The 11,237-nt window shown below is 33.9% G+C and overlaps 2 protein-coding genes and 1 non-coding gene across 3 annotated transcripts; all 3 read right to left on the bottom strand.

The window, feature by feature from the left end:
* Positions 1-971: 971 nt before the first annotated feature.
* On the bottom strand, positions 972-2,147 carry LOC125875463 (probable calcium-binding protein CML16). The gene is made up of 2 exons (XM_049556409.1): positions 1,473-2,147; positions 972-1,096 (listed from the first exon to the last, which is right to left on the bottom strand). The coding sequence occupies exon 1, from the start codon at positions 1,988-1,990 to the stop codon at positions 1,505-1,507; it is 486 nt and encodes a 161-aa protein (XP_049412366.1). The 5' UTR covers positions 1,991-2,147; the 3' UTR covers positions 972-1,096; positions 1,473-1,504.
* A 1,292-nt stretch (positions 2,148-3,439) lies between these two features.
* On the bottom strand, positions 3,440-3,540 carry LOC125853990 (U6 spliceosomal RNA). Its single transcript, XR_007445289.1, has one exon. It is a non-coding gene; the product is annotated as a U6 spliceosomal RNA (small nuclear RNA).
* Positions 3,541-3,551: 11 nt separating this feature from the next.
* Positions 3,552-10,644, bottom strand: LOC125875186 (proline-rich receptor-like protein kinase PERK9). Its single transcript, XM_049556286.1, has 8 exons — positions 8,602-10,644; positions 8,053-8,463; positions 7,875-7,961; positions 7,247-7,317; positions 7,087-7,163; positions 6,838-6,985; positions 4,064-4,225; positions 3,552-3,963 (listed from the first exon to the last, which is right to left on the bottom strand). Exons 1-8 carry the CDS (start codon positions 9,662-9,664, stop codon positions 3,763-3,765), a joined length of 2,220 nt encoding a protein of 739 aa, XP_049412243.1. The 5' UTR covers positions 9,665-10,644; the 3' UTR covers positions 3,552-3,762.
* Between the last annotated feature and the right edge of the window lie 593 nt (positions 10,645-11,237).

Here is an 11,237-nt window from a genome sequence, read left to right as displayed (position 1 = left end):
ATTTGAGATCACAAACTTGAGAAAAAAATAAAAAAATCTTAAACTGTCTCATATTTGTCTTATGTTACAAGTGGTATAAAAGATACCTTTTTGACTTTTCGATGCTGAATTACTAATAAGTAGTCCCTTTCATCCATATAAACAAGTCATTTATAATATATCATAAATATACTTTTTAATTTGGCTTTATTTTATATTTATATTTTCAAACTTTATGTATGTACAAATAAATACTAAAACTTGTATAAATTTGAACAAATGACATCCTACATGGCAATATATGTTGCAAGTGGTATAAAAGATACCTTTTTGACTTTTCGATGCTGAATTACTAATAAGTAGTCCCTTTCATCCATATAAACAAGTCATTTATAATATATAATAAATATACTTTTTAATTTGGCTTTATTTTATATTTATATTTTCGAACTTTATGTATGTACAAATAAACACTAAAACTTGTATAAATTTGAACAAATGACATCCTACATGGCAATATGTGTCTTATGTTGTCTTCTACGTGTATTATGCCGCAGGACTCATGTGTATGCTTGTTCAACTCTATACAAGTTTAAATATTTATTTGTGCACACCAAAATTGAAGAGTATAAATATAAAATAACTTAAAATTAAAGAACACATTTATATATTATACCTAAAAATAATAACAAAAAAAGTTAGTAAAAAGATAGATACAGCTAACCATGGGAATCTTGTCCTAAAATAATACTATTTCCGTCTACTTTATTTTTCATGTTGCGCTTTTTGAAAGTTAATTTTGACTCATTTTTAAAGTTAAATTAGATTACATTAATTCGATATTTTAAACAAAAAAAATTGATACTCAAAAACTATACGAAAAGTACTATAAATTTCATTTTCTTGCACATCAATATGATGAAAAAATACATCGTAAAATGTTAGTCAAAATTTTTATAGTTTGACTCTAAAAAAGAAAGTATGACAATTAAAAGTGAACGAAACTAGTATACATTGAGGTTCACATAATATCAAAATACTTTGACATAGTCAAATTCTTGTCTACAATCCTTTGATCATTAGTCATTACACATAATAAAAGATCCAATAATCTGACCTAAAAAACAAAAAAAAATCTATTAAAAAAAAGAGAGACAAAGATGCAAAGAAAATATCAATGCACAAAATACAAATTAAATCACAACACCATAAAAGTCATCAATTGGACCAAGTCTAATACCATCAAAGTCATCATCTACAACTCATCAACCAACACCAATTTCTAACATTAATTAATGTCACAATTAAAAATAAAAATAAAAATAAAAACATATCGGAAAACTGCTCTTAGATACCGATTAATCAAGAACCAGGGGCGAATCTAGTAAAAGAGCTAGGAATTTATTCGAATCACTAGCCTTGACTTAAATTCTATGTTAAATAATACATATATATAATAGATTTCAAATCTAATAAACTAGTCAGAACCCGACCTGTAAAGTTCAAATCCTGAATTCATTTCTGATTACGAAACCGTTAATCCAAGAACATCAGCTGCAGATCTTCCCATAATATTAGCAAACTCATTAAAACTTATAACACCATCACCATTAGTATCAGCTTCTTGCATCATATCAGATAATTCTTTATACGTTAACGGGCAACCCATTTTAGCCATTGACCCGGCCAGCTCAGCAGCCGTTATATAACCGTTACCGTCTCGATCAAACGATCGAAAAACTTCCATTAATTGTTCTTGATTTATTAAAATTTCTGCATTCATATCAGGCATTATGGCGTTTACGAGTTCATCGAATTCGATGAACCCGTTGCCATTATTATCCATATTTGCTAATAATGTATGAATTTGATCGCCCGTTGGTTTGAGCCCTAGGGCACGAAGAAGCGCAGCTAACTCTAGTTGTGTGAGGCTTCCATCGTGATCAAGATCAAATCGTCCGAATATTTCTTTGAGTTGTTTGAGTTGTTGATCGGATTGGAGGCTAGCCATTTTACGAACGTATATATTATTATTGAGCTCGTAATGGTACCTCGATATTTTTGAAGGAAATAGAAGGAGAGAAATGAAGAAGTTTGAGATGTGTTTTTATTTTTTTTGGATTTAATGATGTAATGAGAAACCGTGTGAGGGGAAAGAGAGAGGAAATTGTAGAGGTATATTATTTTATTGAAGTGATATAAAAAGATTGTCAATTATTATTGGTTTAACCTAAATATAGGAAAATTTTGTTGTAATTCTTAAAATATGTAACTAGTTTTGGATAAGAACAAATTTTCTTATATATATAGACTTATTACTTGTTTTTTTTTCTTATATATATATATATATATATATATATATAGACTTACTTGTTTATTTTTATTTTTATTTTCTGAATAACAGAAATACTGTATTTATTGAACTTTATTCATGGCTGTTAGTGCCACCGAAAGTGACCTGACAGTTTGTCATTCAATGAATGGTTGGTGAAGCCATTAATGGAAATCCAAAAATAAAAATTAAAAAAGACAATGAATGGAATTTAAATCAAATTAATATCGCTTCTATGGTACTTTTATTACGTCTGTTTTTAGACTATTTTATTTTAAATCGAAGGTCTATTAAAAATATGTTTTACTTGTTTAGACTCAATTTTGTGGAACTATTCTGAATATATTGTTGTAGTAATGACTTGACAAGTCTTTTTTTTAAAATATAATGATTAGAATGACAATTTTACTACATAACCCTTTGAATATAATAAATTTAATATATTAAAAATACATTGGAAAATCACTATAATTAATAAAGGCAAATTAAGAACTACTAATGATAATTTATCTCTTGATTTTTTAAACTAGACAAAATATACATCAACTTTTAATATAGTGAATAAGTAAAAATGGATAGAAAGAGTAATGACAAAGTCAGAAATTTCGTAATAACTGTTCAACATCCAATATAAATATGAAAAGAAAAAATTGACTTATATACTTCATATAATTTTCTATATACATAATATAATTTTTCAACTATAATTTTTCATTAGTAAGTAATATATAAGGTAAAAGTAATACTAATTAATCATAGTTAGATTTTTAAAAAAACTTTATATTCAAACACATAACATATTGATTTGATGCCAAGTGGTCAACTTTAAGCACAGTGGGAACACTAGCATGACTGAATCAAATAAAAGAATAAAGAGCCTAACATTTACAGAAGAAGTCTTCATTTTTCCACTACATTTTTTTTAATGTACTACTAAAAAATATATGATAAAGAGTACCAAAAGATTTTTTTAATTCACTCTGTATCAGAGTAAATTGATACACTAATATAAAGCGAATCGATATAACTTCAGGCAAACAAATACAAAGCAAAACTCAAAAACTCATTATGTGTTGTAATTTTTTTAAAACTCTTCCTATTTCAGGTAAATACATGATATATATTTGCTCGAGAAGCGTACCATTCTTGATTTGTGTGTGTCATTCTAGCACAGGGATCATGTTAAATCACTTTATCGTTCTAATTTTATCAGATGTCCGCGAAGGAACCGGAGGACCTGTACATTTCATCAAGACTTGCATTGTGACCTTCTTGAACAAGAAAGGAAATGAATGAACTCTTAATTAGCTGTACCAGTTACTTACAGAAAAAATTGCTGTCAAATTGCAGAAACTACATGTATGTCAAGCTAAAAAGAGATCTACTTTACAAAACTTAATCAGTGTACCTCTCAGCTAAAGCAGCCTTTGATATATTAACAGATGTTTTATCTAAACATGTTCAGACAACTCTCTACTATAATTGGTGCTTTGACTCGAAAAATCTGAATTAACATCTTGACTAGGAAATGCCATCCTTCGAAACAATCTTATCTGTGCAGATTGCTCAGCAGAGTTATATATTGCACTTTCACCAACTTTCATCCCATTTGTCAAATCAGACATTAGCATACTATCAAAAGCTCTCATGATCTGCGTAAGCATAAGCATGACGAGAAGGTAATTTTTCTTCTGTTTAAGAAGACTTGAGGTTGTTTGAGTGTTAGTTTTCCAGTAAAGTAAATGAATTTACCTGTCCCATCCCTGGTCTCTTTGCAGCTGAGTGACGCACACAAGCTGCAGCAATCTCAATCATTCGAAACATCTCACTGTCAATGTAATTATTCCCAAGGCGAGGATCTGTCAACTGATCAAATTCCTCTTTTTCAAGTGCATTACCAAGCAAAGGTCGAGCCTGGAAGCAATCAAAGTAAAGTGCAGTTAGTGGATCCTGCTCGACAAAATGAGAAGGGATATAAGATCTCTGTTGCTACTGTTATTGGTTTTTGGTTCTCTAATGATCAATTAAATGGTTGTTGGAGTTTCAAGTTTGGACTTGTCTTAGGATCTACGGTTTTGGTAACATGAGCAAGTTGAAACGAAATTTAAGCAGACAACTTCTGTGGAGTTGTTGCTTTGGTTGTTGCAAAAGCAACCAGACCTCAATGTTTCAGGTGTTAAGGGAATGATATTACAGGACTGACTACATAATTCTCAGTACTATCTGAAACCAAGTCAGGACCATTGTACGACCGAATCACTAAATAGAGTATAAGAAATGAAGATAGAATCATCCCGTTGGAGAAATCAAAGCAAAAAGTCTGCCTTATCAGATCTCAATGATCAGGACATCCAACACAACGTTAATACTCAAATAACAAATTGATTTGATGCACTCAGCACTAGGATATCAGGTTCAGCGAGACTTATGTTTTTTTCTGACAGATTCCGCTATGCTGCTAAGTCCAACCGATATGTTTAATATAGAGACTTGAGGGCTTGGAAGAACAGAGTTATCCTTTAAATATATATCATCTCAATTCTATGACACAAAAGAAAGCAGCATTATTCCCTCCGAATATGTAAGAATAGCTGAAAGAACCATAGAAAAGATAAGATTTGGGCTTTTTCCTTGTAATGAACAAAGAAATAAAAGCATTTAGCTTTAGTAGATCATGTTAAGGTTGTAATATTTTAAAGTTTGGATGAGCCTAGCTCATCCTCTCTTGAGTCTTGAAAACTACTATTCAAACATAATTACTTAAAGGACTGAACTATGTAAACCAGTATATCTATTTGGTCGTTCTAATAGTTAGTAAGTATGGGTGTGTTCAGTATGGAGGAAAATATTTTCCAATGTTCGGTTGGTCAAAATTTTTGGAAAACATTTTCTTAAGAAAATAAGCTCCTTAAAAATGAAGAAAATGATTCCCCAATGAAAGTAGGGAAAACAAGTTCCACAAGTGACCCTTCCCACTCTCGAACATACCTCATCTTCACCCCCCCCCCCTTCTCATAGACTCCATCCCCACCACCCCACTCATATTTTTTGCTTACATACCAACACAAGAAAATAAGTAACAACCCACTTATTTTCCTAGAAAATAATTTTCAAGAAATCACTTTCCTTCATACCGAACACACCATATACTGTTAAAAAAATTTCTATAACAGGACTTTACATGCTCTTTTGGTGTCATAGGCCATAGGCAAGGCCTCATAGTCATAATATATAGCAATGAAATAAACAATTGTTATTCAGTCGTAAATTACAGTTACCAGTTATCATATTATTTTCAAGATAAAGACAAGTCTTTTGATCAGCCTTCATACTAATTGTGTCCAGGAGCTACACAAATTACACAGTTCTTAAACACTATGTTGCTCAGACTCTCCAAAAATGTTGCCACACCCGTGTCGGATCATCAAAAAATACACTAAATATAGAGGATCCGACACGCACCCATCAACATTACTGAAGAGTCCGAGCAACATAGCTTAAAGCCTTAAACATCACCATATAGTTGATTGGAAAATAATTAAATGAATGTATTCAGCAGCAGTTATGTTAGATCTACTTTATCTACAGATGCCCGCACCAACACAGAGCTAAGTTAGTACAATTAATGAAGCTGAAGGTCACAAATAATTATGTTTGTATTTAACAATTGCCTGAACTATGACTTGTAACATTTATTCCTCTGTGTTTAGTTAGAAGGTTGATCATACAAGACCAAGTGAATCAATTCAAAGTATTTCAAAATAACACCTAAATCAAAAGGATTTAAACAGATCAATAGCAACGTGCACATGCAAGGATAAGGTTGATATTTTAAACATAAATTTAAGGTGTGCAAAATAACAATTATGTATTTGGAGATAACCGATCCTTAAAAATTATGAGATTTTTCTAAAACATGTAAGCACACATCTGTCTAATTTCATTAGTGCCCAAATAACTAAGAAAATATTCTCTCTCCCATTATGTCATGTAGCTCCAGACGAATCGGGAAGAATTCTCAGCAACAGATACGTAAAAACTTCAACCGATTTTCCACATTTTCTTGCTTTCCTCTAACTTCACAAGGGATATTAGAGCAGTCCAAAACTTGAGGTACTTGCATATGGTAGCTGCTTTAAAATTTGCCTTAAGAGACAATTAATTACCTGATTTATCTCATTCCATGTTACATGATTTGGGCAACATTAATCAATAATACAAATCCATTATGTATCGGTCTCAATTTTTCAGAACTTGTATCACATCAATCTTATACTCAAGACATTGGTGTGGTCAAACCAAGGAAAGGGAACCCTCTTAGAGCTGCAACTAGAGGCCTACACTGTAGAGTAATTACAGTATTTTTTTCAAACATCAGCTATCAAATTCATGAAGTGAGAAAAATGACGAGGAACTACAATATTCTGACTCAATTTCTTATAGAAGGTGTAAAAATGATAATGAAAGAGATCACACATCACTATTGACTTAAGAGGAAAAGAAAGAGAGGTCGGCTACAAACATACCCACTCAACTAGACTTTCCTCCCCCAAAGGCTGAGATGCATCCACAGACTTCCGTCCAGTAATTAGCTCCAGAAGCACAACTCCAAAGGAAAATACATCGGATTTTTCAGTCAGCTTTCCACTGGATGCATATTCAGGGGCCATGTATCTAAATCCAAACCAAGAAATTAGAGTAAGCATGGGCAGTACAAAAATGGCAGTATATTTTCTTATGCTCTATTTGATGACAACGTTGGAAGAGAAACCTACCCAAACGTACCCATTACACGTGTTGTAACATGGCTTTTTGCATCCTGAGCTAATTTAGCTAATCCAAAATCAGCAACCTGTGAAAAAGTGAAACGATTGTAAAAGGCAGTCTACAAGAAAAACAATGCAAAATAAAGGAGTTTTGAGGAATTAGACATACCCGAGCATCAAAGTTGTTATCCAAAAGAATGTTAGGTGACTTAATATCTCTGTGAATGATGCGAGGACAGCCTGCCATCACAACCAATAGAAATGAATAAACCAAAAGATGCAAGAATTGAATATCATATTAGAAATTTATACTTAAACTCACTTCAAAGACTGAATTTTGGGAAAATTTCATGTCATCTTTCAGCGTTACTTATTTAGCTGAAGGCCAATAATAGGTCAAATAACAAGACCAAACAGAATATGTAATCACATATCACACCATTATGGTAACTTTTCCAAGTCTGTTCAATATATTTCTTATAAGATAGAATTCATTTGTGACTGAACATATACCACACCATAACAGTCACCTTCCCAAGTATGTTCAATATAATTCTTATATGATAGAATTCATTAGTTGAGCCAACTATGTCATAAGGAGAAAGCATTTCATTGTCAGTGTTTGCATACTTGCTGCTCAAGATTGTTGAAGATATTTTAGTAATTTCTCAACACAAGTAGGTGATGCCTAAATTGTGGTCAGTCGTTAGGTAAGCATTTTATCTTGTTCATCCTAAGAAGAAATCAAATGAAGAAACATGGGCAGCTCATAAGGTAAGGAAGAGAACAGTAATTACAATCTTCATGCAGATAAGCTATTCCGCGGGATGCACCAACAGCAATCTTAACACGTGTTGCCCAATCCATAACAGTTCTTCCCTGCTCTGTAATTTTGTAAATTGCAAGTATTAACAGCTAGCCTTAGTTACCAAATGCCAAAAATGAATGTTGAAATCTGGAAAGTTCCACATTTACCATGGAGATGGAAGTAAAGGGTGTCGTTGGGGACATAGTCATATACAAGGAGCCTTCCGTTCTCATAAATGCAATAACCTACAAGTGAAACCAAGTGTCGATGATGTATTCGACTAATGATTTCAACTTCAGCTCTGAATTCACGTTCCCCCTGGCTCCCATAAATATTAAGCTTCTTTACTGCTACATCTCTCCCATTTGCTAGGCATCCCTTGTACACGGAACCAAATCCACCTTCGCCCAATAGATTATGCTCTGAAAATTCATTAGTAGCTTCAAGTAGTTCTTGATAAGTAAACCATGGCTTTGAATGACCTAATCCACCAGTGTTTCCTGTCGTGTTCGCAATATTGGAGCCAGCTCCATTTCCAATCTCAGGTTTTGATTCTCGAAACTTTAACGAGGCAGAACCTGAATTGTATTTCCACATCTACTCAGATTGCATTTCAAAAGTTCTGAATGACTTAAAGATAACACAAATGGTGCTTGCAGCATGTAAAACATGGATTAACACACTTAAACAATGATTTGACAGTATCCAAACAGTACCTGATTTTGGAAAGGAGATCAGAGTTGTTGGCAAGATATAACCACCACTCAGGCCTGAATCTTTTTTCTTTCGCTTCCATATGCACCATCCCGCTGCTCCAACAATACCAAGCAACAGAAACACAAGTATGATGCCAATTGCAACGGACCCTCCAGTACCAATGGCTCCATCCCCTATATCCTTTGATTTTACTGCTGAACTGTTACTGGATGTAGTAGTGTTGCCTGAAGGAAATGATGGTGAAGGAGGAGTACGAGAAGGTTGTGCACCATTGGTGGATTGAGGTGGTGATGATTGTGCTGTAGGTGTTGGTAGAGATGAGTTTGTAGGGGGTGAACTAGAAGATGCTGAATTAATAGGAGGTAATGCAGCTGGTGAAGGGGGTGAATTTTTGGGAGGGACTAAGGCTGGGGAATCTGGAGTATTTCGTGGTGGCTTGGATGGAGGTGCATTCGCAGGTGGCTTGGATGATGGTGGTGACCTTTTAGGAGGTTCGGGAGATGGATTCCCCGGTGATCGTGGTGCTGGAGGAGTTCTTGGATTTTGCACAGGTGGTGGAGGTGACAATGCAGGGGGGCGTGTTGATGAATGAGGAGGCGACAATGAAGGGGGACGCGTCGATGGAGGTGTAGGTGAACTTGCAGGACGAGTTGGTTCTGGTCGAGGTGGTAATGGTGGTGGACTACTTGTTATGCTGGATGATGGAGGTTCTGGCGAACTAACAGGTGGACTAGAAGATGGAGGTGGTGTTAAGCTGCTAGCAGGCGGACCAGACGGTGTAGGTGGAGGATTAATAATTGGAGGAGCAGATTTTGCAGGAGGTGTTGGAGTAGAAATTGGTGGTTGTGGTTGTGGAGATGAGGCTGGAGGAGGCAATGTTATATTTGTTGGAGGAGGAGGGGATTGTGGCAGTGGTGATGTTGCTACAAGAGGAGTAGATTGTGGAGATGCAATCGAAGATGAGTTTTCATTGGGCTGAGATATAGGTGCTGGAGAATTCAAAGCAGTTGGTGGAGCTGCAAATGGTGTAGAAGAACTTGGAGGGGGTGAAACAATTGACATCTCCAATTCTCACCACCACCAAAAACTAACTAAAATTTACACCATTCACTATACAGTACTATCAATATCTGCAAATATCATTGATATGACAACAGTCCAAGAACTCTACTACTTGCTCTATAATTGATATTTCCAAATCAAGATCCCTAATAACAATAACAACAACAACAAACCTAGTGCGTTCCCACAAGAGGGGTCTGCGGAGGATAGAGTGTACGCAGAAAATCACTTCCTCTTATTCTACAATTTGCATTCACAACAATTCACCTCCACAATACTTACATCAAATTACACTCTACTATCCAAGTTAAAAACCAAAGATTTTGAAAACAAAAACAAGATTCAATCTTTCTCCACAGTACTCAAGACTTTGGCTTTATGTCCAAAGTAGAACTTAGCTGCAAATTTCAAACTCTTTGTCAAACAAACCACCACAAGCTAACTAAATTTACAACATTCACTATATAGTATCAAAACCTCAACAATACTTGCTCTAAAATTGATTTTTTTTTTTTCAAATCAAGATCCCCTAGGTGCAGTAAAAACTGCTTCTTTTTACTCTACAATTCACCTCCACAATACTTACAGCAATTACACTCCACTACCAAGCTACAAACAATAACAAGATTCAATCTTTTCCCAAAATCACTCAAAAATATGTTGGTTCAGACTGTAACCAGCCCTCATCTGCTGAAACAAACAACCAATAAGGAAAAAGAAAGATACCCAAATCACCAAAAAGAATTATCTCAAAACCCCAAGTACCCAAAAGTCACAAAAATGAATTTTTTCTTCTTCTTGATAATAAAGAATTTGTGCTTTCAAACGAAAAACCACTTTAAACAAAGGCCCATAAAAATGATTCCATTTGTCAAGAACAGAAAAGCATGAGAATTTGAGCCAATCTTGAAATAACAGAATGAAAAAACCAACTTCTTTTTGTGACCTTAGAAAAAGATTAATGGAATGGGGTCTGAGAAATCCTAGCAGTGGTACTAACTACAACACTGAAAACGACCTTAGTAAAGAAAAAAAAAACAGAGAAATTTAATACTGGTATGAAATTTAAAAAGAGAACATGTGTATTTTTTCAGTAATAGTGTTGTCTTTTAGTCATTGTGTTTATTGGACTGAAATTGTTGCTTTCTTATAACGTCAAATTCAGTGCAACAGATTCGTCCAAAGGTTGAGCAACGCATATTATTTTAGTACTAATTGGAATAAAATTCGACCCTATCTTCATCAAGGGTTCAAATGTACTCCCTCCCCTCCCCCTCCCAATCAATTCTTGTAATCTCGACTTAATTCGAATTTAATTGGACTTCAATATGAAGAGTGCATATCAAATGAGAAATTAGAAAGAAAAAAAAAATTATGTGAGGTAGTTTGATTAGAAGAAAATTCAAAAAATATAAAAAATATTACGTAATATTTTAATTAGAAGAGAATATTTTTGTTAGACTTTTTTCGAATAAGTGGGAGACAATATACTGTCATTATATATTTGCAAACAAGAAAAAGTGTTGGTACATTTTTTTAAGGACGGAGTAAAATAAAAAAGTGTGTCAGATAA

Source organism: Solanum stenotomum, chromosome 1, assembly GCF_019186545.1.
Source record: "Solanum stenotomum isolate F172 chromosome 1, ASM1918654v1, whole genome shotgun sequence".
Taxonomy (NCBI): domain Eukaryota; kingdom Viridiplantae; phylum Streptophyta; class Magnoliopsida; order Solanales; family Solanaceae; genus Solanum; species Solanum stenotomum.
The sequence above is the reverse complement of the archived record's forward strand: the minus strand, read 5'-3'. Positions and strand labels throughout refer to the sequence as shown.

What these genes read in the sequence shown, in the direction of transcription:
- LOC125875186 (XM_049556286.1), bottom strand. Translation starts at nt 9,664, where the DNA reads ATGTCAATTGTTTCACCCCCTCCAAGTTCTTCTACACCATTTGCAGCT. An exon ending in GATCTCCTTTCCAAAATCAG is followed by an intron (nt 8,464 to 8,601) that starts GTACTGTTTGGA and finishes AATACAATTCAG; the next exon opens with GTTCTGCCTCGTTAAAGTTT. An exon ending in CGTGTAATGGGTACGTTTGG is followed by an intron (nt 6,986 to 7,086) that starts GTAGGTTTCTCT and finishes GTTTGGATTTAG; the next exon opens with ATACATGGCCCCTGAATATG.
- LOC125875463 (XM_049556409.1), bottom strand. Translation starts at nt 1,990, where the DNA reads ATGGCTAGCCTCCAATCCGATCAACAACTCAAACAACTCAAAGAAATA.